Source organism: Macrosteles quadrilineatus, unplaced genomic scaffold (assembly GCF_028750875.1).
Source record: "Macrosteles quadrilineatus isolate MER2022 unplaced genomic scaffold, UCM_ALF_1.0 Scaffold_3__2_contigs__length_128488019, whole genome shotgun sequence".
Classification (NCBI taxonomy): domain Eukaryota; kingdom Metazoa; phylum Arthropoda; class Insecta; order Hemiptera; family Cicadellidae; genus Macrosteles; species Macrosteles quadrilineatus.
The window spans coordinates 105,316,100-105,343,820 of NW_026542596.1; the positions used below are offsets into that span (position 1 = coordinate 105,316,100).

Below are 27,721 nucleotides of genomic sequence, written 5' to 3' on the forward strand. Positions count from 1 at the left end.
GTTGAGAATGGTCCAATGTCAAAGGAATCAGGTAGTAACGTTGTTGGTAATGATGTAACTAGCTATAATGATACGAACTCTTTGGGAGGAATACAGGACGTTCTTTCAATCGGAAAGCAGACAACCTTTTACCCGATACTTATTCTCAATATCTTACTCAATGACCAGATCATAAGGATGCAGTTTGATACAGGTAGCTGCGCTTCAATTATCTCAGATCATACTTGGAAACAGATAGGAAAACCCGACCTTTTGTTAAGTAAACAGAATTTTACTTCATTTACAGGTCATTGTGTTAAACTTCTTGGTGAGATGGATGTAGAAGTGGTTTTTGCAAACGTTAAAACCAAACTCAGAGCTTTTGTCGCTTCGGGTGTCAAACAAAATATTTTTGGAAGAGATTGGATTACACCTTTATTTCTCCACAAAATATCACTTTCCGATTTGCAAAGGATATGTTCAGAACCGTATAAACAAACCTTACAAGTAGAAAATACGGATCAACAACTTGCCAAACTTGTGGATGAGTTTTCTGACCTTTCAACCCAATGAAAATAAATGTTCAAAGACAACTGCTCATTTGTACCTAAAAGAGGGTGCTACACCAGTGTTTAAAAAGGCAAGGCCTGTTCCTTTAGCTTTAAGGGACAAGGTTAAAGAAGAACTTGACCGGTTAAAAAGAAATGGTATCCTTGAAGAAATAGACCATTCAGAATGGGCTGCGCCATGCGTGATTGTAAGAAAACCGAATGGAGCTATTAGAATATGCGCAGATTTTTCAACGGGACTCAACTAAGCATTAAAGGTGCAACAGTTTCCATTACCAACTCAAGACGATTTATTGACCAAGATAGGTTCTGGACAGAAATTTACCACCCTTGACCTCTCTGATGCTTACCTTTCTATTCCAATGGACACAGAATCTAAAAAACTCCTTGTCATTAATACTATTTTTGGTCTTATGCGATACAATCGACTGTGTTTTGGCGTAGCTCCTGCTACGGCAATTTTTCAAAAGAAGATGCATTCTATGCTTGCTGGATTAGATGGAGTCGCTTTCCTACTGGATGATGTCATTATAACAGGAATAAATGACACTGAACATCCAAACACGTTAAAAGAGGTTTTGAAACGCATTGAGGACAATGGTTTTTGTTTAAACAGAGCTAAGTGTCACTTCATGAAGGAAAAAGTCAACTATTTGGGTCTATGTATTTCCAAAGATGGAATTTCGACGAATCAAGACAAGATAAAGCCCATAGTAGATATGCCTGAACCCCAAAACATTAAACAGTTGGAATCATTTATAGGAATGGCAAACTTTTACTCAAAGTTCATCCCAAACTTTTCTGAGATCTGTGCACCATTAAACGAACTAAGGCAGAAAAATGTTCAATGGACATGGACAGAACAATGCTCTCAGTCAATTAACCGTATTAAAGATGCTTTAGTTTCCACTCCTATTCTAGTGCCATTTAATAGTGAATTACCTATAGTAGTTGCAGCCGATGCTTCATCAGTGGGGATTGGTTGCGCAATTTTTCATCGATATCTTAACGGAGAAGAGAAGCCGATCGGGTATGCTTCTAAAACACTGAACAAGGCAGAGCAAAATTATTCGCAAATTGAACGAGAAGCTTTAGCTTTGATTTATGCTATTAAAAAGTTCCGCATCTACCTTTGGGGCACACATTTTCTGATCCAAACAGACCACAGACCTCTATTGTCTATATTCGGATCCAGCAAAGGAGTGCCAGTAACCACGTCTTGCAGAATACAAAGGTGGGCTTTGTTTTTAACAAATTTTCGTTTTGACATAGAATACGTTTCTACTAAACTATTTGGGAAAGTTGACTGTTTAAGTCGTTTGCCTTTCGAGGAAGATGTCGAGTCTGACCAAGCCGATGAGAGTTATAGCACCGTAGTTGGAATAATATTCTCAGGTAACATAGATTGTCTACCAGTTACGGCTAAAGAAATCAGTGAAGAAACGTCGAATGATGTCACTCTTAATCGGGTCAAAGAGTTTGTATTAAGTGGATGGCCAAACAAGACAAACAATCTGGAGTTAAAACCATATGAGTCAAGGAAGAACGAAATATCCATACATGAGGGCTGCCTAATGTGGGGGGTTAGAGCAATTATCCCAGAAAAGTTCAAGCAGAAATTACTTATGAACCTGCACGACACTCATTTAGGAATGGTAAAGATGAAGGCGTTGGCCCGAGATCGTTTTTGGTGGCCATCGATGGACAGTGACATCGAAAACGTGGCAAGAACTTGTGCACTATGCAACTTGTATGCTGCAAGAGAACCACAGAGAAAGTTCCTCAGTAATTGGCCGAGATGCACTGACCCTTGGACCCGTATACACTTGGACTTCGCTGGACCTTTCCTTAATAGTGTTTTTCTTTTGGTCGTAGATGCATACTCCGGTTGGCCAGAAATTATCAAGTTGAACTCTATGACTACTTCAGTAACAATCAAACTAATTAAGCTGTTAATATGCCGATATGGAATCCCTAAAACCATAGTGACAGACAACGGACCCTGTTTTACGTCCGTAGAATTTGCACAGTTTTGTAAAGCATTTGGAATCGACCACATAACCACTCCACCTTACCATCCGTGTTCCAACGGACAAGTTGAAAAATACGTCGGTACCATGAAACAGGCGTTGAGAAAACTTTGCCAAGAACAATCCCCTAAAGGTTTGGAAGCTGACTTAAACAACTTTTTATTTAAGTAAAGGTTAACACCACACATAACTTCTGGAATGTCACCTTCTGAGTTGTTTTTAGGACGTCAGCTAAGATGTATCTTAGATTTAGTTCAACCCCAAAAAGGAAGTCAGATTAAAACAGAAGAGGAAGAAAATAAAGAAGATAAAACAAAAGAGGAAGAGAATAAAGAAGGAGCCACTACTAGCCTAAAAAACTTCAAAATAAATGAACCTGTGTTTTGGGCAGAAACCAGAAACGGAAATGTTGTGTGGAAACCCGGCGTAATCTTGAAGAGACTAGGGCGAAACGTGTGGAAAGTTGAAGGTAACGATAGAAGAATCTTTAAAAAACACGCTGACCAACTAAAGCATAAAAACCTTCTTGAAGACAAGGACAGTAGTTCAATCTCGGCGAGAAGGTGAAGTGTTCGTGCTTTTGGTCTGTATAGAGTTCACATTATTTATTACCATATGTTACATACAAATAACAAGGTTGTTTACTTTTTGTTGTCAGTTAGTTTTTACATGATTAAAGTCAAGTTTCGTTTTACTAAGTTGTACTTTTTAATTGTATAAGTGAATACACGTTAAATAACTTTAGATTAAATACAGTATTTCATCATTCATAACTAACAATAATAAAATCAAAATTTAAAACTATCTACAATCAAGATCAATAACTCATGATAAGATTTATATCAGGTGTTGACCAGAATTCTAAACATATTTTTACCTTTCTGCATTTATTGTTTGTAACACCAAAAAAGATTGGGTCTGGGGTTGAATTGCTAGTCTAGCCTGCATCATCTTATCACTGCAATTACTCCTAGCACTAGCTAGCCTATGAGACTTGTACCCCTATACACCATTGAACTTGTACACCATTGAATGTTTTTTCCTAACACAAACTTGGACACCTAACCACCCTAGAAAAAGATTTTAAGTAAATAACTTTAGATTAAATACAGTATTTCATCATTCATAACTAACAATAATAAAATCAAAATTTAAAACTATCTACAATCAAGTTCAATAACTCATGATAAAATTGATATCAGGTGTTGACCAGAATTCTTAACATATTTTTACCTTTCTGCATTTATTGTTTGTAACACCAAAAAAGATTGGGTCTGGGGTTGAAGTCACATTTGCTAGTCTAGCCTGCATCATCTTATCACTGCAATCACTCCTAGTACTAGCTAGCCTATGAGACTTGTACCCCTATACACCATTGAATGTTTTTTTCCTAACACAAACTTGGACACCTAACCAAACAAATGCTTTTAAATCACGAATGATTGGTACAGTGTCGAGGGTGCATAAAGTATTACTCGTTAGATGCTATAGGTTACTCTGCTTAAGACAGTTTTTTTATAATGTAGGTTACCCTGTTTCATCTTCATAGTGACCTCTGAGGGTACCACAACCTGTGGTGAAATGTGCATTCAGGAAAAGTAATCTTCAAGAACTAAAGGCAACTACCAAACAAATAACTTAGTTTAGAGACAGTTGTTCTATGTCATATTCTGGGTAAGTGTACAATTGTGTATCATAATCAAACTAACTAAGTCACTTTGTGCAAAAGATTAAACCTAATAAAACAAAATATTTTTTATCAGGAGAAGCTGTTAAGTAGTAATGAAGGAAATATAAAATTCTAACTATATAATAAAATAGATTTTATTTTACAATCGTTCAGACATTCTCGTTGCCACATTCCTCAACTGTCCATAAACTTTGGAGGGCGGACTGCCCAGAATCAGGTTACAAACTGCTTTCATTGCAACCTGAATATTTTGGTACGAACCCAAAATATGAATTTTTGAATCGGCCAGAACAATTCGAGTTTTAGTGATATTTTCAATGGTAAACTTTGTCCTTCCTCCCTTACCCGCCAGTCGGCCAATGGCTCGCGACAAATGGTCGCCTCTCAAAGTTTTAACGTCTTTGATTTCAAAAGACTCTATGAATAAATTATCCAATCTCAACAAAGCAAGAGCATCTTCTACCTCAAATCCGTAAATAAAAGCTTTTACAAAGTCAGCAGCTTTCTGTAAGTTGCCGATATCTTCTGTGTTAGGGCAGTTGCGTATCTCCACGTTCCTGGTACGCAGATTAAAACGGACTTGGAGTTTGAGATGTTCTACGATCGGTGTGAATATCTTCATCCAGTTTTCCTTCAGAGGGGTGTACCTATGAGCTGGCACAGGGACCTTGCGGACTTCTGAGCTTGGCTGCTGTTTTGTCTTCTTGGCTGCAGGTTTGCTGCGCGGTGCTTGACCTTCGATGCCGTTAACCACTTCCACCTCCATCTCTTCAGCAGCTGCCCTCTTCGGAGCCTTCTTGCTAACAGTGTCTTCAGTCATGTTGTTCCTGAAACAGATGCTTTGATTAAAATTAGAATTTAGATTTAGACAAAAGCATACCATTGAAGAGAAGTACTAGAGACTCCAGATGTACCTATAGCTTATCAAAAAAGAATATGCCTGTACAGTAAAACGTCGATAATCAAGATTAGTTGGGACCAGACCCGATCCGTATCACAAAGTTATGCGGATTATCAAAATTACCTTAAAAAACCAGCAGGCACTATTTGGGTGAAAAACTTTTGAAAATGATTTAACTTATTTTCTATTAAATAGCTAGCCTACCAGATGAGTACAACAGTAAAGGCTCTAAAAGAGAGATCATAGATAAAATATACTCCCTTAGTAGATTTCTCATCCTAATGGAACAGCTGAAGACAATTTTATTGATAGTTCTGTACGGTTTATGTAGAGGTCGTTTACAATTTTTTTTCCGTTAATGCAGTAATTTTAAACCTCGTTTAACCAAATACAGTCTAACCTTGATATAACGAACCTCGATATAACGAATTCCTTGATATAACGAACTTTTTTAAATCCCCTAGAACTCTCCATAAGACACAATGTATATTTTACCTCTACATAACGAACAATCCATATCAACGACCTTGATTTAACGAATTTTTCATGATCCCGGCTAAAATAAGACACCTCAATATAACGAATTTATCATTGTCAGAACCTCTACATAGCGAATTTAACCTCTACTTAACGAATTGTCTGCGTTTCTCCCTCGATACAACGAACCCCCCACCACCATTATTGCTTTTGAAAAATCTATTTCTTCATAAAATGAAATGGAAAGGTGACGTCAACGCTTGCGCTAACATTCGTCTGCTCCGTTTTACACATCCCTGTCTGCTGTCGTCGTTGCATGCGCGCTATGTTTACATCTAACTGAGAACCGATTTCATTTACCGAGGACTGATGGCACCGTAATGTGTAGTAAGCTGTGATTGGGTGATAAGTAGGCCTAAATATGGTGAATTGTACAATTTTTGGATGAAGTGAAACCTTAGAAAGAAAAAGAATAGCAACATGGATATCTTAACATTCCTTTTACGAGTGTTTTTATTAAGTTGGCTATAATTATACACTTCAATAACGACTTAGCCTATCTAATATTTTTATTATTTTCAATATGATTTGTACTAAGTTCATGATAATTACAGTACATTCCTATATTGTGATTTAAAGCACTACTGTCTGTAGCCTACCACCGGCCTATCACTAGCAGTAGCTTACAAAACTCTCTACTGTTTTGTTTTGTTCTTTACGTGGTTTATTGCTATGCAATACAGTGTTTGGCTAGGTTTTAGGTGGATTGGAGTAAGCAGTAAGCTGTGATTTTAAACTTAAAGTTTGTAACCTGTACCAAGGTCAATGACTATAAATGTCATGATTGCGCAATATTTAAGTTCCCTTCCCTTTAGTATCCCGGATAATCGAGATTCTACTTTACAATGTAAACATTGTACACTGTAAAGTATTGTAGCCTTTGCGACTTTAATTTTGTTTTAATGAGGTCCAATCCCAACCTTTAAATAGACTGATGCTGGTTCTTAACCTCGACTTAGCGAAATTCCTGCACACCTAACCTCTATATAACGAACCTCATTTTAACGAAATCCTTGGTATAACGAATATTCAGTTCGGTCCCTTCAGATTCGTTATACCGAGGTTGGACTGTAATACGATCTAATCATAAACAATAAATTGTCCCCTAGTTATTTAACCAAACAGTAAAGCACAAATCAAGAAATTAACCCTAAAATAATAGAAACAAAATTTCGTCGACACTAGCGCCCAGTGTGGCGTACATCAACTAGACATGAAAAACGAGCTTCAAAATTTACAATGGGATGAGAAGTCTACTTGTGTTGGTTAGTCTATGGAGAGATAAATAAATTGACACAGTTTTTATGTTCAAGCAGTGTTCACATTTTAATTTCCTGCTACAGTACATACATGTGCGCAGTGAAAATTAAGTTATCAGACACTACATATATTTGAGCTTATAAAAAAATAGCGTTAGTGGTTAGTTTTTATGGAGCTACGTCCCTAATTAGTTTTAAAAGGCAGTAGACCTACATTTTATTTATTTGCTTAAAACACAGCTGGATTATTGACAGACCTGATTTTTTTATGTCCAAATTATGGGTGTTCTACTGTAGTAAATGTGAATCTTACAGTGGGCTACTATCATTCCTTCCTGTTTCCACATTTGTTTATTAGGCCTAGGCCTATAACAGTTAATTGTAAAAAGGTAGGCCTACCTAATCTTAGACTGTATTTCTTTTCTATTTATTATAGGAACAGAAGACTAGAAACAGTAATTGGCTGCATCAAAAGATAGTCTAATCATAGACAAATAGAATGAATATAGATTTGCTTGCACAGACGATAGACTTAACTTAGGTAGGCTATCGTCGTTCAGCTAGGACGGGGCTTTCAAACGCCAGATGTTAAGTCCATCAAATTGCTCATATCGTATACGCTATCAAAATAATATAGCAAAATAAGTTTACTTATATATCTGGGCTAAGATAACTTAACTTTTAATAACCTAGGCCTAGGCTATTTTCAATGCTGGTTTAGGCCTACCGGATTTTCATCCAAATTTAATATGGTCTTAGGCCTACATAAAACAGGTTACTAAAGTTGTATGGAATTTAATGTAAATAAAGAACCTATCACAGGCATAATGATAGGCTAGGCCTATAGGCCTAAGTCAATGATGAGAGTTACTAAGTAAGCCTACAGATCTGATACGAGAATATTAAATTAATTAACTACCGATTAAATTCTACTGTTCACAACTAACCTTTAAATTCTAAAACGTGTTAACAATTTTTCTTAAATGTCGCTGACTGACGAGTGACGACAAGACAAATGACAGAGACAGACAAATAATGGAAATGACATCGAATCGAATAGACTTCGACTATCGATCGACATCGAGGAGCGACGAGGACAATTCGACGAGAACCCAACGAGCACATACGGCCCTAGGTGTCGCGTTCCGGACAGTCTCCCGGGGGCCATCCATGACGACATACTTAGTTATAAAATAATTTTATTTATTATAAAACTACTAGCTGACCCGGCGAACTTCGTATCGCCTAAGTTATAGGTTTCCCCTAAGACAGACCGATGGAAAGAAAGTACCGTTACGTTTAATTTTCAAGATGATCTCGTTCGCATCGCTCAATCACGTCCTGGTTGAAGTTCGTTCGCTACGCTCACTCACCTTTGGGTTGGAGTTCGTTCGCTACGCTCACTCACCTTTAGTTTGGAGCTCGTTCGCTGCGCTCACTTGCCTTCAGGTTAGCTCGTTCGCTACGCTAACTCGCCTCCAGGTTGAAGTTCGTTCGCTACGCTCACTCACCTTTTGGTTGCAAATTAGCTGTTGTCATAAATGTAAAAGAAATAATAGTGCTGCACCCTGTTGGTAATCCTTGTAACTTAAATGCTATTGAACATCATAGAACAGAACCAACTTGTTTAATTGAAACAGCTGTTAAGATTCATTAATTCCATTTCTCATAAGGTTAACATGGGAAACTCCAGAGCCACTGGGGCGGAGCTTTTTTAAGAATTTCGAAACGGGAAATAGTTTACGTCCGATACGCATACCTACAGAATTTACACACCAAATTTCATAACGATCGATGAAGTCGTTCCGGAGGAGTTTGCAGACAAACACTGTGACACGAGAATTTTATATATTAGATATACTGTCATAACCTAACCAAACTAAATTTCCTAAAAATATTGTACATATATTCAGTTCTAGGTATCTACATTCGATTTTACAACACAGGCTAACCTTCTGAAATCCAGAGACACCGACTAAAACCCAGATTGCCTCAAGATGTTTTATCATAACCATTTTTTTTCATTTGTGTTTCATTGGTGGACAGCGCCTTTACAGTCCGACCCGCTAAAACAGTGACAATAAGAGGCTAGCCATAGCTGACCTCTACCCTCTACCTATGTTAATATAATTAATAATGTCATTTGTTTCTTTCTTATATTATACCTAACCTGTATTGCAATGTAATGCTGATCGGTTAGTAAAATTGTTATTAAAAAACAAAAAAAATAAAAAATAAAAGGTTCTAGGTATCTAAGAACAGATATCCTGTAAATATCAATCCTACATTTACGATTGGAGATTGATTATAAAGACGATAAAATGTTGATAAGTGCATCATTGTTTCATCAAGAATATTGAATGTTACAGTTAGCCTTATTAAAACAAAGGATCTAAAGTCATCCAAAAAAATCAACAACCACTAATCAAACTAAAACTTATATTTTAGTAGTTATATGGTTATTTTGGTAGGATAAATTATAGCATGTCGTCTCCGTTATCATAATCCGCGCTACGTCGTTACCGTGTTACGGTTACACCGAACACACACGAATCATCTTGATTGAAAAGTCATTCGCTTGTGCTCCGAAACAAGAACTCTGCACGATGACGATAATCCCCGTTATCGTCACAGTGCAGTTCTTAAACAGAATAAATGTTTAATAAAAATTTAAAAAGCTGTTAATTTTTTTATTTAACAGTTTATAATCAGCACTATTAGGATCCCATAACACTGCCTTGCTTTGTATTCTTCAATCAGCTTCAACACTTTGTCATCAGTCCATTCCATAGATAAACGAAATACTGTATGGATAATTAATTGTAGTGCAATTAAAAAAACCACCTTTGACCTTAACAACTTGTTGATAACGATAACAGTAATGTATACCCCGGCAAGAACCAGACTGGAGTCACTCCTATGTGGCCACACTGAAGCGAGCGCCGAACTCGAGTGAACGCGAATTTCCTTTGATCGTTCGCGCTGAAACCGACAATGGATGGAGCACTTCTCTGTGGAGCAGGGGCCCTATTTTTGAAATGGTTGACTGTTGAGTCAATCGTCAGCACTCAACTCAACCAACAACATGATTTGGTATTTTTGAAACCCAACAGTTGGGAAGCGAGTTGGGAATCACTAGTTGAGAGACTCGTGGTGGAAATGTAGAGCATACGACCGTCAAAAATTCAGATGACGTCATTTTGAACCAATCACAATGCAGAGTTCTTGCGGACTTCGATTTAACCTCTTCTTACTCTAAAATCTGGCAGCTAATCTCAATCTGCCATATTTCGAGACACTGAGGTAAACTGTCAACTCCGTTCTTGAGAAATTGAGATTGAGGTTATGTCTTGCTTAATCTTAGTGATTGCAAAGTACCTTAACTTAAGTAATTAACTAAAGTAAACTAAATAAAGTAATAAACTTAAGTATAAAAAATAAAATTTACTAAGTTATGGATGTTTGTTTTAGGGTGTAGCTAATTATAAGTTTAGGCATAGGCTGCACTTTACTTTAGGTCCTACACTCATCCTAAATACATTATTATTTGCTTTCTTCGTCTCTATTTCGGAACACATCACCTTATTTTAGTTTCCTTCATCGGTTTGTTTTATGTTATTTTTAATTGTTTTTTATTTAGGTTAAAGCGGCTATTTGCCATTGCACTGAAAGCATATCGTAACTTAAATTAATTTGATCCCTTTATTAGGTGAATGGTATTGAAACAAACTATGATATTGTTTCTCTCTACCACAATCTTAAAACCTTAAATCATAGGTCTAATAACAATAATTATCTTATAATAAGTTCAATTAGTATGCCTAGTCTATTTCAAACATTCCAACAAGAATAAAACCCTTGATTAAATAGTCTAGTATTGACACAGTAAATAAAATTAAAATGCGATTATTCTACAGAAAACAATCGCATAATTGGGTGCTAATACATTGACAACAAATACATAACCTCTAAATCGCAATTAGTAAATTAAAGCAATAACAAAACAATATGGCGTCGTCTCAAAAAGAGTAATTTTTTGCCGAAAGAGAGGAAGAATAAAGTGCAGTCAACCTCCACTCAACAGCTCGATAGGTGTTGAGTAGTTTTGGTTGTATAAGTCCACCGTCAACCGTTTCAAAAATACGAAACGATTGGAAATAGAATGACTCGACACTCAACTCAACAGTCAACCATTTCAAAAATAGGGCCCCAGGTGCGAACACGAACATGTGATGTGACTACCGAGCACTGCCGAACACGGCCGATTGGTGTTCGCTGGATCGCTGCACCGGTCTCACAGATGTGAATTTCGCATTCGTTACTGCTCGTTCGCTCCTGTTCACTCTCGTGTAATCGTACCTTTAAAAATAAAATCCTTGGAGACCTGTGTATTCCCCGTGGGGCAGAATAATTATAAAGGTAATTAAAAAAACTATTTTTGTATCAAAAGAAAGCTTTTAATGTCCTCTTTGGAGGAAAAACTCAGTTTAGCCTTAACTCATGATAGTTTTCTTTTAAATAACTGTTTTATTGAAGCATGACGTAATAACCACTTTTCAGAAAAGGGGCCTCTTGTTGGCCCTGTGTTATTTCTCCATAAGATAAATAAGGCATCTCTGTCGGGACCGCAAGTAAGATATTTCGTTCTCCGTAAACTGAACTTTGTTGTAGTTCTCTAAATATCCTTTAGAATGCAGGGCAATTCATTTTATGGACTAATAAGTCTGTTTATAAAGTGAATATTATAAATGGAACCTGCTTGTCGTATGAAGAAATAATATTGAGCGACAAGAGGTACCATTTCTCAGACCGTGCAGAGGCTTAACAGGCTGATTTATTTCGATCTTTTACAATCTTCAATTCGATACTTTAACCGATTATGTCCTGTTCTGTGATAAACGGGGCATATATAACAATAGATAAAAACACCAAATTTCGACATTTTCTACCTTAGTTACTTAAATCGGTCGTACTGAAAATTTTGCATCGCCGACAAGAGGTCCATTTTTGCTTTCCACATCTAAATTCAAATACCAGTATCCTCCAGCTCCCAGCAAAACAATAACTATTACTGCTTAAACAAATCATATTATCAAAAATTGTAAAAAAGTACTAAGACCTTTGCATAGCTGTTGGCTTTTTTTAACCACTTGCAGTGGCGTCATTTCACCAAATCCTTGGGGGGAAACACCAGGGGGTATGGGGGACCCTCAGAAAAGGGGGGCACCGGCCCCCCCCCGGAAAATGTTGCAGTTTTTAAACAAAAAAGGGGGTTTAAGACAGGGGGGATGGCGTGTTATACGAAAAACTCTTCACTATATCTTTTTGCTATACCCACATATATGTGGGTGGTCTCTAATAAATCTCATAATCCTATAAAATAACTCTATCTTGTAGACAAATTATTATAAATTCTAAAGCTCAACTTAAGGTTAGAAATTAATTGTAAACATCAAATTGCGAGTCAAACGTTAAGCCTAAAAATCCTATATGTATACTAGAAGTACCGTACCCCAAGTACAGTAGCAAAAATCGTTGGCCCAACGTTTCTGTCGATCGTTGGCCAACGGTATGTTTTTGGCACTCAGTCTTACGGTTGGCCAATCAACAAATTTTTGCGGAAGGGCCAACCATCCCATATTGGGCCTAAACATTAAAAAAAAACACAAAATAATAAAGATTTAGAATGAAAATCATAATTATCAGTTGAGTAAATTGATTAAATAGTTCATAAAAGCTAATTTAAAAAAAGAGATAAAATTATTAGGCCGGAACGGGTCTCGAACCCGGTTCCTTTGCCTTGTGAGCCTCACGCCTTGCTTTGTGCTAACTGTGCTTGTTGATTATGGGTGTTTTCAAGTGTTCAAAGAGTAGCCGACAGGTGCAATGGTCATCGACACTTAAAATATTTTTGATGCTACAGTTTAATATGATTCTGTTAATCTGTTTAGGCCTCAAGTAGTTGAATTGTTTTTCTGGTAGTTGAAGAGGATACTGGTATTTGAATATAGATTATTTAATTACCAATAGATTAGTAGGCTACTGTTATAATTGACTGCTATATATAATTAATTATCTTTCCCCTATAACTATTAAACATTTGCTCAAATAAGTTAAAGAATATTATAAAAAATGAAATTATTATAATTATTATATATTATTATAATTATTGCAGGTGTTTCCCACTGTATCTAGTATCACATTGTCTGACTACATTTATTACAGATCCAAGTTTTTACGCAATATTTGTCTTATATTCTGCTGCTATAACATTTATGTACTTTTTAAATAAATCAATTCGTTAAAATGCGTTTTAGAATGTTTTATACTTAAACCCAACGAAGGTTCAACGATTCTTTCCTTTAAAGGGCCAACGAATACCAGTTTCCGTTGGGCCAACGTTGGCAAATCGTTAAAATTTCTGCCAACCATTTCCCAACCGTGCCGACCATTTCCCAACGTTGGGCCAAGGATGTGTGCTACTTGGGACGTTAATTATTTTAGATTAAACCCCACAGCCACAATTAACACCATAGGCCGCGCGGCCTTTGAACTTCGAATGAATGGCAACATCGCAAGTAGAGTTGTAACAGAGTGAAAATTTAAAAACGCACGTTTTCAGGAAAAACACTTTGCAAATTTTTTTCCCCTTTTTTCAAAACTTTTATTATTTTTTTTATTTTATTAACATTTGAAGTTTCATAAAGTGTCCATGGTAACGCAATATCTTTGGTAGTTTTTTTTTTAAAGAGCATCTTTAGTGGAAAAACACAAAATCCTGTCACAACCATAACAGACGTTTAAATGAATATTAAAAATAGTAAATATTATTTTTATAACTATGTTTTGCTATAAACTAATTTACTTTTATGACCATTATACAATAAAAAGGTCACTGAGCTTTTGGTATATTTGGTCTTCCTAGAAAAAATAAAAAAACTCAAAAAATTGAAAAAAAGCCAATAAAATCTTTTTAAGTTTGTATAACTCCGAAAAAACCTACCTGAGACCCGAAAAATCGTTATGTTTGTATAGAGGTGTGCTTCTTTTGTGTATAAAACATTGAAATATGACGATATTTTAATTTTTGAAATTTTTATGATAGAAATCGTAAACGTGATGGTCAGGGACAAGCGGTACGGTCGTGAATTTTCTTAAATAATCTAAATATTTCTAAACAATCCTTCAATTATACTGTTAGTTATAATAAAAATATGTGTTTCAATTGAACTAAACTGTTCAATTTACAATTATATTAAAGTTATTGTGACGACCAAACACACTATAATCCATAAGGCTGGATTGGTCGTGAAAAAACCCGCGATGGTCGTGAAACTTTGGTCGTGAAATTACGTGTAATTTGGCTCTGTTCTGGCGGTAGCCCTGCACCTCATGTTCGAGGATACAAAGTAGACTTCTAGGTTAATCTAGCAATTGAAATATCTTATAAACAAAAATTAACACCATGTCTACTTCATTGAATGACTACGTACGGTCATGGACACACCAAAATTATAAAAAACACAATCTTTCCTTTATTAATCTTGTAATTCCTCCTTTCAACTCGAAACGACCGGCACTACAATCCTGACGTACACCCTGAACTAGTCTCTAAAACCAACTGACTCCATCGACGCCAGGCTTGCCACTGTCATACTCCAAAGTTGAAAATTTTTCCCAAATGGTCGTGACGCCAAATTGAGGGACAGACTTATTTTGTCATGGTAGTCAGTTTGCAATGACAATAAAATTATAATATGCTCCTTTTTTGTAAGTTTAATAACCATTGATGACATAAAAATATGGCTTTATATATTTCGGCATGAATAATTAGTCTAAAAACAGCGTGAAAGTTGGAAAATGTACCCTAGGGACACGTCATGGTCGTGAATTCCGAGACTTTAAAAATACTAAAAAAATACCTAGAACCTATTTAAAACCAAATAAATGTGTGTAACATGTTGCCCCCGTCGCAAAAAATATTAAAACACATAATAATAAACTACAAATCCAGTATCTACGAAGTAAAAGGCCAGGGACATGAAAACGTACGTTTTAAAATTTTCACTCAACAGCTGATTTGTTCGGATGCAGCTAATGGTACCTAATTTGTGTATTTTAAGAACACGAAAGCTTGGTTGCTGGGCTATGAAAATATTGACTCCACTTTAAAAGTAAAAAAATTTAATTTCAATTTATTGTTTTGGTTTTCACTTCTATGTGTTTTATTTTCAATCTTTCAATAAATTTATGTTTATACATTTTAATTTTAATGAACAATACGCGAAATAATAAGCTGGTGTCACCTATCTGCCATGTTATCTTATGGGATGTATGGCGCTAGACAACACCACTTGCGACGTTGCCAATTCTACCAGGCTGTGGCCTAGGTGGCCGTGTAATAACATAGACTAGAAGTCGTCCAGTGGTCGAAAACTCGACCAAAAACATGTAATGTATACGTATTGACTATTGGATACTGAAGTAGAAATCTCATATCTATATGGACCGGTCAGCTGTCACCATTTTTATTTAAAAAACATGTAGTTGTGTGAGACATTCGCCAAAAGCGTGTCTTAAGTTCTATTTTCTACCTTATTTTTGTTGCTGACAAAGTTGATGGATCATACAGTTGCTATAGCTGATTCAAAAAGTTTAAATTGGTAAAACACAACGTGCATTCGACAGAAATTTAGTCATTAAATCAACGCAGTCTGTTGGTGGCTCACATCAACTACGACTAATTTAATAAAAAAAAAACTGGTGACAGCTTTAACATGGGAATTGAATGTAAAGGTTCAGGATTCTCTATTTTCGCCCCACGCTGTAAATAAAACATGTGATTGGAATTTCTTCCATTTGTTTTGATTTTGTGTTTGTATTTAGTTGTTATTTCGTCACCAGCATGGCAACCCATAAGGCACATGTTAAATTTATAAAAAATTTCAACTTCATTTTTGTACTTATATTTGAGCCTATTTTAATTTTTAAAGGGTTTCTGCACTTCTACAGAAAAATATCTTTCTAACGGTATGCGTAGATTTTCCCTGCGATGCACACGAGCTGAGAAAAAAGGTTTTAAGGTAACATACATAGATAGATAAAACACACTCCTTTTGGTTGGTATTTGGTATTAACATAGATTAAAGAAGTAGACACTAAAGAAAGTGTCTTATGCTTTAATCTATAAATAACCAAAGGCAGCGGTGCTAGTGTACATCGAGGATACATATGGGCTGCTTGGTAAATAAAACCATAGATAAAACATATAAAACCAAAGCCTGCTAAGTGCTAACTAGAATGCGAAGTAGAACCTCACAGTCACACGCTAACGGTTTGAACTTATGTCTAATTTTTTACGATATTATTTAAGGTTATGTTATGTTATGTTATGTTTATGTTTATTGTTTTCGTTTTGGTTTTGTTGTGTTCTACTGTAAGTTTTAGTAATAAGTTATGTGGTGTCGTAAAGGTCGTAAACCTGCACCATTATGACAACTTAGATATTTTGTATTAATTGACTTTATCCAGGCCTAGTGTTCATGTAACTTATTGAGTGGCATACAATCTCAAATATGTGGAATATTTTAAACACTGGTTTAGTTGGTGGTTTAGTGTATTTTTTATACTTAACCTATAACCATGTTTGCAATAATTGTTACTTATTTAAATCTAAATCTAATTCGTTTAGGCCCACACATAATTTAGTGAAAAATTTCTATGGCTGTTGTAGAGCTGTTACAAGGATCCTTCAGAGGTAAGTAAAGTCATCATGTAGTGTAGTTATCCCCCAGGTAGGCCTACATGATATTGATACTGTCGTGTCCGTTAATGTGTCCTCTATCTGGTGACATCATCGGTAATATGTTACGCGGTCGTATTGCTGCAAAACGGCCGGCAATAGATTTTTTCGGGTGCGCGCTCTAGGCCTACTTATTGCTGACTTTACCCCCCCCCCCTTTCTTATCCCCCAGGTAGGCCTACATGATATTGATACTGTCGGGTCCGTTAAAGTGTCCTCTATCTGGTGACATCATCGGTTTCATGTTACGCGGTGGCTGCACTTTACTTTACGTCCTACACTCATTCGATTGTTTTTTTCGATTCGATATTTTCATTTGATTATTTCATTCGATATATCGTTTGGTTAGTTAGGTTAGGTTACCCTTACCTAACTAACCAAACGATATAGCCTATCGAATGAAGCAATCGATATATTGATCGATATTTTCATTCGAATGAGTGTAGGACGTCAAGTAAAGTGCAGCCTACGCGGTCGTATTTCGCTGCAATACGGCCGGCAATAGATTTTTTCGGGCGCGCCCATTACTTATTGCTGATTTTACCCCCCCTTTCTTATCCCCCAGGTACATGATATTGATACTGTCGTGTCCGTTAAAGTGTCCTCTATCTGGTGACATCATCGGTTTCATGTTACGTGGTCATATTTTGCCGCAAAAGGGCCAGCAATAGATTTTTTCGGGCGTGCGCACTACTTATGGCTGGAGTTATTGCCAGGTTCACACCAATATTCCCTGCCCGGGTCTACAGAGATATCTGACTGCGTCGCTTGGTCTGTGGATATGATGATTGGTGACGTCATAATGATAGTTGAAAAAACTGCTCTTTACTTTTCTGCATCACTGTATGCGACTGTAAGTTATGTATGTATGCTGCATTATCCGGGTACAGTTTCTTAACTGGGCTATGCTAATATTGATTGAAACTATCGATTCGATTGGTAAACCTTCATGCGGTTTTTTCACCATCAGCAAGTTTGGTTGGTTAGGTTAAGGTTATGATAGTTTTTTTATAATAGATTTTAAATATCAATTATTAATAAATATTTTTAATTCGATAGTTTTAATCAATATTAGCATAGCCCAGTTAAGATACTGTAGGCCTACCCCTTATCCTATGTAGCTTGTATACCGTATTTGTTCAGTTAGGCCTATAAAGTGTTCTTGAATAATCTGTTTTGTTTACTTACTTTCTCCTCAAAACACATACAAAAATGAACTGTCGCATATATGCGACGTTTGGTCTATTTCAAGAAAACTACCGGTATGATAATCTTCACTATTGTCTTCGCTGTAGACCGGACGTGGCAAATACAAAAGGTTATAAAAATACAAAAAAACAAGAATGAACTATTTACAAACACGATTGCAGCGTATTACAATGTAAATTATCACTGTTTTACAGGTTTTCGTCCTTGGTCTGTGTGTAGGCCTACTGTTAACCAAGTGACAGATGGTCTAACTTATGCGTAAGGGGTCAATCCATATCAAGTCATCCAGGGCATGACACCCATGTTCTCAGATTCTAATGATTTTTTTGTCATGTGTTCCTTTTGCTATTCTAATTATGAATACCAAATTTCATTTTGATATCTTGAATACTTTTTTAGTTATGAATTTTCAAAAATTGCTAAAAATGAGCGTTTTCCCGTTTCCGCCGATTATTGGGAGTACGACATTGTTTTGGTAAAAAAATCATTACTCAGTCAGTATTTATCATATCACAATGGGACTTTCACTAAAATGTTCAGAAAATCTTGTAGAATTAAGGAAAAATATGTTTATGGGGGTGGTCATTTTATGTTCCAGTCAGTAATCCATCCAACTTTAATTTTGGTCTAATCTTTAGCAAAAAACACGAAATTTTGAAAAATTTGTGAAAATTATAGGCACTATGTAAACCAAAGGTGTTTTATCATATTTATGTTCCTAAGGATATATACTAACAGGTTCTTAAAGAAAAACACTGGGATTTTCACTGCCTTTTAGTTTGTACCTCAATAAACAGAAAATTATAATTTTCATAAAAAAGGCAGAGTGCGGACAGTTAAACCTGTACTAAGAATCAATAGCTACTTCAGAAAGTGTTATTAAAAAAATTATCAAGACACATTTATAATAAAGTAGAATTATAATTTTGAAAGGCAATAAAACTGAAGTTTAAAAGCACTGACCCAAATTGGTAGGCCTACAATGTCAAGCTTAGTACAAAAAAGACGCTTGAAAAAATATGTACAGTATTAAGAAAATATGAAAACTTCTTACCACTAATCCTTAATGAATACAATTTTTGGAGATACTCAATTTGCTTTTTACATTAAGCACTTAATTTTGTACTTGGTTTTTTGTTTTTTGTCAACATGTTTTGGCAATGTTTTTCAATTAAATCCATTTCTTTTTTCGGGAAATAATACATTTAGTCAGGTTGGGTAGCAGGAAAATATTTCAGTTCTGGCAGAGAGGCTGCAATTTTAGGTTGTTATAGTATACAAGTTTCTGAATCTAAAACCGCCCAGACCTTATTATTATTTTAAATATGAAGGTGGTGTTGTGACCCATCATTTTAAACTACTTTTTTATGCTGAATTCAATGCCGCAATCCGTTTTTCATTGTCATATTTGGTTTTTAAAATATTGACATTTTAAATCAAAATAATTTTAATATTTTATCAAGAAAGCTTGATAACAAAAAACTTATATGACCTTAGTTTGTAAATGTGCAATGTTATAATGGACTAAAAATTAATTTATAAAAAGTTCTCATTAATTGCAGCATCGTATTCAGCGTAAAAGTCTTGTTTGAAACGGTGGGTCACAACCCTACCTTTACATTTGAAAAAATAACTTCGTATCCGCCATCGTATGGCGGATCCAAGATGGCGGCCAAAAATGTAAACCCAGTCAAAATGAAGCACTTGCTACTCTACAATGATCTGACGTGGTTCGGAGTTGATATCTTAAGAAATATATAAAAAAGTAGGGGGGGGAATCATTTAAAACTCACCCTGTATAAAACAATTCACAATTATTTTCCTCATAATTCTTTTAGTTTTGAACAGCCACCATTTTGAAATGATTTGATGAAACTTGACCATTTTCAACCCAGGCCGAGATAATACATTCAAGCACTTGTGTGCCAAATTTCATGAAAATCTATTAAGCCATTCGGTCATTATAGCCAATTCATGGGGACCCAGCATCCTCTTACGGCCGCCATTTTAAAGACGTCATTACGGACGACCGAGGTCCTTAAAAATTGGGGTCTGGACAGTTTTAGGTTCAGAAACTATAACCACCTAAAATTGCAGCCTCTCTGCCAGAACTGAAATATTTTCCTGCTACCCAACCTGACTAAATGTATTATTTCCCGAAAAAAGAAATGGATTTAATTAAAAAAAAGTGCCAAAACATGTTGACAAAAAACCAAGTACCAAATTAAGTGCTTAATGTAAAAAGCAGATTGAGTATCTCCAAAAATTGTATTCATTAAGGATTAGTAGTAAGAAGTTGTCATATTTTCTTAATACTGTACATATTTTTTCAAGCGTCTTTTTTGTACTAAGCTTGACATTGTAGGCCTACCAATTTGGGTCAGTGCTTTTAAACTTCAGTTTTATTGCCTTTCAAAATTATAATTCTACTTTATTATAAATGTGTCTTGATAATTTTTTTAATAACACTTTCTGAAGTTAGCTATTGATTCTTAGTACAGGTTTAACTGTCCGCACTCTGCCTTTTTTATGAAAATTATAATTTTCTGTTTATTGAGGTACAAACTAAAAGGCAGTGAAAATCCCAGTGTTTTTCTTTAAGAACCTGTTAGTATATATCCTTAGGAACATAAATATGATAAAACACCTTTGGTTTACATAGTGCCTATAATTTTCACAAATTTTTCAAAATTTCGTGTTTTTTGCTAAAGATTAGACCAAAATTAAAGTTGGATGGATTACTGACTGGAACATAAAATGACCACCCCCATAAACATATTTTTCCTTAATTCTACAAGATTTTCTGAACATTTTAGTGAAAGTCCCATTGTGATATGATAAATACTGACTGAGTAATGATTTTTTTACCGAAACAATGTCGTACTCCCAATAATCGGCGGAAACGGGAAAACGCTTATTTTTAGCAATTTTTGAAAATTCATAACTAAAAAAGTATTTAAGATATCAAAATGAAATTTGGTATTCATAATTAGAATAGCAAAAGGAACACATGACAAAAAAATCATTAGAATCTGAGAACATGGGTGTCATTTTCTTTTTTTGCTGGATGATTTGAAATGGATTGACCCTAAGGTTCAAATGTATACCTTGGTCTGTGACAATGACCGCGGCGTCGCATATATGCGACGCTCAGTAGCGAACGTGTTAAGTTATAACTTATAAGTTAAGCTAGTTCAAGAGAGAACCTGAATATCACATTTTAAATATTGAATATGGGTCAACATAAGGTTTAAATTACCTTTACCCGTCAAGTGATCCTTGATCGTAGTTGTTTGTTCTCTACATACCATAGGCTGATAGGCTACTACCATATACCATAAAAACGAATATGGGTCAGCAGTCAATATTTTTTATTATTGAACTTCGTCTATAACCAGCTGCTGTACTCAGGTCTACCCGTGCTTTGCAATGAGAAGAGGACAAGAAAATATATATATTGTTCTGGATGTTAAGTTATAGTATAGTAACTTCACCCATTTTTTCAATTCAATATTAGGCCTAGGGTTAAAAGTATTTATAAATATTCACGTACATGTTACAGGCAACCTCACACACTTAGAGTGCTTGGATTAGACTGTGAAATGACATCTACTTCTGTGAATGGTGGCCGTCCAATACCTGCTACTCTACAACTGGCAAATCCAAATGGTTACTGTGCTATTTTCCAACTCAAAGTCATGCAGAAAGCTAAAAAAGATACCATATTACTTCCCTACCTAACAGATTCTCCAAAATCATGTTCATTTAAGCTACCAAGTGAGAATATTCTTAGAGTAAGTTGTTTTACCATCAATGTCAGGTTCTCCAATAAGGAATCACATATTTTAACATACAATCAATTTTATTTGATAAAATACACCATACTGTACTATAAAGTACCTATATTCATATTCTGTAGTTAAAGTTAAAAGCATTGTCAACAAACTGATCAGGGGACGCAATCGGTTTTAAGGTAATGACAAGAAAGATATTAGTACCAAGCCTAATTTATTTATTTATTTCCAACAGACATCTCCATTTTACAGCCATACAAATCAAAACATTACAACTCAGGATGGCTTAGTTGATAATAACAAATTTTGTGCTTATAGACTAGAAATAATTAAAATCAACAATATAATAATGATCTAATAACAAACAACAATAACAATGACAAACCTAGCCAAACAAAACAAAAACTGACAAAATAACAAAAAGTATACTAATAAATAAATAATTTAAAACAACAAAAATAAATAATTAATATGAAACAATAACAACAAACCCACAAGCTAACAACCAATAACAACTGAGAAATATAAATATATAGACTAATATAAAATCAAATTGACTAGAGAGCAAGGACAAACATATAGTTAAATGCAAAGACAACAGTGAATTATTTAACAGACAAGTAGTATTTGTATGGTAACAACGAAAAACAATTTTTAATTAAAGACAGGTCAGAGACTTTGAAAGGGGGAAAAAACTAAACATTACCTAATGGTTCTACCATAAAAACGTAATAACTTAATTAGGCTATACATAGGGCCTACGTACCAATAATGTAGGCTAAATTGAAAGTCTTAAGATAAATTTCCTTTCAAAATAAATTTCTAATGTAAAAGACTTTATATTGTCTAAGCTTTGACTGTTTATATAACCTCAATATCCAATAGTCTATGAACTTTTTTATGAGTGCGAACTTTATTAGCTTACACAATTAACAGTTTTGGATTGGAAATCCCACCCACAAAAACAGAAAGTAAGTAGTTTGCTAAGACTCAAATTATAATATCTCAAAATTGGTTTTGTTTAAGTTACTATTTGTTCACTTTATTTGGTAACAAATATGGAAATAAATCACTGCAAAACATTGCTAGGCTACTTACAGACAAAGTACCAGTGGATAAGGTACATATTTAAGTATAAAGGAAAACCGTTAACCCTCTTAGCCTTCAAAAAGGATTTGTATAATTTCCAACATATCACTTCTGTATGAAAATTTGAATTCTAGAACTGGTTATTAACTTATTAAATTATAACAATTCCACTGGAAGAAGACAGAACCATTACTGTAGATCCCAATATTGTACAAATTAAGGAAAGGCGGAAAATAAGTTGACTGTTGTACCCAGAAACAATAAAAAATGGTCAATGTATTTGGAAACAAAAATAACTACGATAAGCCTATCACAAGAAGGGGTGAAGTATTCAACAGGAAAGATTGTACAAGAGATTGTCAGATTGAGAAACAGATTCTTACCTTGGAACCATAGAGAGCTACGCAACTGGTGACTATTCTAAATAATTTTGTTAAATTGAGGAAAATACATTTTTTCCACTCATTTGAAAACAATTTGTCAAAAGGACACAGATATTATTTTTAAAAGCGCCCAATCACTTTGAAAGAAGAAGTAGATTACGACAAGCTTTTCCTTGGATTGTAATCCAGACTTGAATAAGAGTAAAAGACCTAAATAAAAAAACTCAAGAGTAAATCCAGCCTACACAAAGAATTAAAGTAAAAAGTAAAAAGATCGTAACATAGCAGACTTTTTATCAGTAATGTCTAAAATTCTTTGTGAGTATTTTTTCTTGGGGTTTTTAATCAAATAATTTATTCAACTCAATCGCTATAAAAAAACTAACTAATCTAACAAAGAATAATTTTACATGACTATCTTAATAAATATATTGTCTATTCTTATAGACAACTTCAGTTCTATACTTCCTAAGGGTTCTCTAAAGGCTCGTCCACCGAAGCGGGAAAGTGGCGGGAGCAGGAAGGGGGCGAATGACCGGCGGGAACCAGCGGCAGCGATACGTGGCGGGAAAGAGGTAGCCCACACCAAAGCTGCAGGCAGCGGGAAGCGGGACGACTCCTCAGTTCCAGTTCATTTCCATCTTAGCTACAGAGTTTTCGGTTGTGTTAAGTGAATGTTTGTATTTTATGCGTTCATGTCATGAATCGTAATGTACAAGAAGAAGAAGCTTTGCTTTGCTAGCAACAGCTGAAGATAAGATGAAGCTGCAAGACGGCGATCTGTTTAGGTTCATGAAATCAATCTAAATGGACATTTATTTTGCGAGTACCATACCCTTATGCCGGATCCAAAGAAAGACGAAAGGTGGTTTTATATTTATTTTAGGACGACCATCGCGTGTTTTGATGAACTGTTCAATGAACAACGCACTGGAATCATCCTCAGCCATCTTCTCAAACGTCTCGGCACCAAATGGAGTGAAATTATTCAAGGTCATTTGGTGGTCAGTGAGAAAAAATTAAATTTAATAAAACAAAGAAATTTAACATACATTATTCGTGCTCGTATTCCACATGCGAGTAAATTTTGTCGTTGACACTAATTCGAGGAGGAATGTGAGCTTGAATTAATGTAAACGCGCCTTAAGAGACAATGAATAACATTTGAAATTACTTTAGTAAATAACATGAAGATAATAAAACATATGACTTTCATAAACTAAAAAAAAACACGTTCAGCAAGCAGTTTTTGTGAGCGACGTGATATAGCTGCGCGTGATGGATGAGTTTATGCCTCGTGATTCACACACCTTTCTTTAGACGCCTTGCCATGCTAGTGTATACACTCTACACTAGGATACTTATTATGTTTGGAAAGAGGTCATTATCATTACTTTGGATCAATATTATGATTTTTACCATGTTATGATTGCTATTTGTTGTTTCAGGAAATATTGGAGGACAAAAATATTCTCAAAGTTGGAGTAGGAGTGATTGAGGATGCAACATATTTGTTGGATAGCTACGGTATAATCTGCAAAAGTTGTCTAGACTTGAGATTTTTGGCAGAACTTGCTTTCATTGAACCTAGAGGTCTAAATTATTTGGCTCAAAAGGTTCTTGGCAAGGAGAAATTAGATATTCCAAAAAAATCCAAGAAGCCTTGGGAATCGGACGAATTAAATGATGCACTCATCCGCTATGCTGCAACTGATGCTCGATTGGGAGTGGAAATATTTTTGAAACTCAATGAAATAGTTGTGAGTTTATCATTAAGTTAATAAAGTCAAATAAATCTTAGGTGGAAGTTTACTTTATTGTGAATTTTTGTATGTAGGATTCAGCATGCTGGTACAGTACAGTAGCAGGAGCAAAGTACAATATTACAAAAACTCAGGTATTAAACAAAATTAGACATAATTATAACACTCGTTCTCAAACTAAAAATTATAGACACAATCTTGAATTTTATTAAAAAGAAAACAAAATTTACAGGAAATACATTTATGTTCCATCTACCAAAAACACTTCTAACTGAAAATGATACAAAAAAGTTAAAAAAATTTCTAAAACAGTATTTGATTAAACTTGCCCCTTATTATCTTGAAGAGTTTTGGGAGGACAAATAAAATAAATATTAAATACTGTACTTGTTTTATTTTTAGTTCCATGTAAAACATTTTATTTTGTAAGATCTGACTCTATTCCTGTACAATTGTACTGAAATGAATAAAGGATATTTTGATTTGTTTTGAAAGTGAATATATTAGAAATGTGTAGGCAACATGAAACATTGGTATGAAACTTGTCACCTAAAGAAAGTACATTGGCTTTTTGTATTTTCCAGTAGTTTTTAGAAAGTACATTTAATCCCAAGGTACACCTTGCATTGAGTATATTTTGAAACAACATCTTATGTATACATTACAAAAGGAAAAGTTTTAACATCTATATGAACATGTTTACCTCATGGGTCATATTTAAGTTGAAAATGTAGTACTGTAGGATATTACAATTCTCTTTTTCCAACAAACGACCGCTGGTTTGAGACCAAAAGCTCATAAGGCCTTCCATCTTGAATACCAACTTGTTTTTTTATTATCCTCAACATTCCTGGGGCTGTGAAGATTGTGTTTGTAAGGAATATGTGTATGCAACGGCTCCTTTATTAACCCTAGGGGATTTATCTCATCACTTGCTGGTAATCTAAGTAATTTTGTTACATGCTCTCTTGTTCTAGATTGAGCGGAACTATTCTTGGTTAAGAAGATTATTTTGGGATGAAAAGACATATTGGAAATACACAATAAAACTTTGGCGAAACAAAATTGGAAAAAAATATTATTATGATTATAGTAACTGGGGGGAAGAAAGAATCGAGCGCAGGTGGTTCAAGTACATCCAAAGATACGTTCGGTAAGTAGCTTTTGAATACATCTTAGTGTCACTAGGTTTAGAAATATGCTTTTGAAGACTGTATATATGTTGTTCGAGATCCCCTCCAAATATGATAATCACAATCGTGTATTTGACTCCTTAGGTTTGGATAAGTGTTTACAGATGGAATGACACACTGTTAAATCTTGACCAATGTTTTTTGAATTAGTAATTGAGATATTTTATTCCATTGGCTTGAATGGTCATGATTTAATAGAACGATATAATGATACAGTGTTCGATCTTGATAAAGTAAAGGTCACATTTATCGCAAATTACCACCGCAAAATTTAAATAAAGTATCATGGTGTGTCAACTTGAATTTACTTAACCAAACCTTGAATTAATCTCGGCCCCCCTCCAAAAAATCTATATATATAAAAGGCAAAGCCCACTGACTCACTCATCACTAATTCTCCCACTTTCCATTTACCTAGGAGGCTGAAATTCGGTACACCGATGCTTTGGGCATTAAATAGGAAAACTATGTAGTTTTTATTCTGATCGGGCTTTCGGGCTCCGCCCCGGTGGCTCTGGAGTTTCCCATGTTAACCTTATGAGTACTCATATTTAAATGGAATTAAAGAATCTTAACAGCTGATTCAACTAAGCAAGTTGATTCTGTGATGTTCAATAGCATTAAAGAGTTAACTAGTGGCTTGTAGGGACATAAGTCCCTAAAAAGCTCAAATGTAAAACAACTTTTTGCAATACCGGTATTCAAACAAACTCAGAATAACATTATCTATGTGTCAGAATAGGCATCCCTACACCATATCTTTTGTGTAAAAACCAGTTTGTTGTTCTTCTTTGTTTGCTTTTGTTGATGTCATTTTCTATAAATAATTTGAATCACTCCAGTGGTTTAACATGAAAAGGCAGCAAACATATCATTGTTTGTGAATAAATACTGGTTTACTAAGGTAGCTTTGGTCTTGTGGTTAATGAGGATAAATAAAAGCTTCCCTGTTTGGAATTTTAAAAATTCATTGGAGGTTCGCCTTCAGATGAATTGAAGACGCCTGCAATTTCATCTGCAGTAGGCTTATTATACCTACGACGATCCATATTTATCCTGTCTACAAACCTAAGTTCTAATTCACTGTCACCTTGTACAACCATTTCTTCCGAAGCTCTTTTGTAAATTTGTGCAAATGGATTTTCTAATAGAATATCAGCTAGTTTTGACAATATTTCAGGTTTTAAGTCACTATTTTCTCGACGCCTTTGACGAATTTCTGTTGCTGTTGATGTGTCAATAATGTACAATTGGCCATACACGGGGCCTTCATCATGTTGAGGCAGCAAATCTGAGATTGAATGATAAATCTGTCCTTGAATTTTGAAACAGTATGGTCCTTTTCCTGGAATATCTTTCTTACTGGCTGAAAAATAAGCAAAAGCCATCGCACTGTTGCATTGTCGAATGAATTTATACAGTTGTGGGCTCTCTTCAAACAAACTTTTAAGTTCTACATTAGTTTTTGACTGAGGAAGGTTAATGGCAACATGTCATAAAATGATTATTCGTTAGTTCTTCTC

The 27,721-nt window shown here is 35.0% G+C and overlaps 3 protein-coding genes across 3 annotated transcripts in view; 1 reads left to right on the forward strand and 2 right to left on the reverse strand.

The window, feature by feature from the left end:
• LOC128989436 (probable cytochrome P450 6a13) overlaps nucleotides 1–4,263 on the reverse strand; it is a 40,383-nt gene extending 36,120 nt beyond the window's left edge. Inside the window, exon 1 of the mRNA XM_054411327.1 lies at nucleotides 4,110–4,263. Coding sequence (XP_054267302.1) covers nucleotides 4,110–4,167 — 58 coding nt within the window. The 5' untranslated portion in view covers nucleotides 4,168–4,263. The remainder of the gene's footprint in view (nucleotides 1–4,109) is intronic.
• A 123-nt stretch (nucleotides 4,264–4,386) lies between these two features.
• On the reverse strand, nucleotides 4,387–8,020 carry LOC128988805 (RNA-binding protein pno1-like). Its single transcript, XM_054410462.1, has 2 exons — nucleotides 7,913–8,020; nucleotides 4,387–5,095 (listed from the first exon to the last, which is right to left on the reverse strand). The coding sequence occupies exon 2, from the start codon at nucleotides 5,086–5,088 to the stop codon at nucleotides 4,408–4,410; it is 681 nt and encodes a 226-aa protein (XP_054266437.1). The 5' UTR covers nucleotides 5,089–5,095; nucleotides 7,913–8,020; the 3' UTR covers nucleotides 4,387–4,407.
• An 8,404-nt stretch (nucleotides 8,021–16,424) lies between these two features.
• The window catches only part of LOC128990343 (uncharacterized), a 31,717-nt gene continuing 20,420 nt past the window's right edge, over nucleotides 16,425–27,721 (forward strand). Inside the window, exons 1-4 of the mRNA XM_054412684.1 lie at nucleotides 16,425–16,722; nucleotides 21,539–21,770; nucleotides 24,691–25,002; nucleotides 25,983–26,158. Of these exons, the coding sequence (XP_054268659.1) occupies nucleotides 16,541–16,722; nucleotides 21,539–21,770; nucleotides 24,691–25,002; nucleotides 25,983–26,158 (902 nt within the window). The 5' untranslated portion in view covers nucleotides 16,425–16,540. The remainder of the gene's footprint in view (nucleotides 16,723–21,538; nucleotides 21,771–24,690; nucleotides 25,003–25,982; nucleotides 26,159–27,721) is intronic.

What these genes read in the sequence shown, in the direction of transcription:
- LOC128988805 (XM_054410462.1), bottom strand. Translation starts at nt 5,088, where the DNA reads ATGACTGAAGACACTGTTAGCAAGAAGGCTCCGAAGAGGGCAGCTGCT.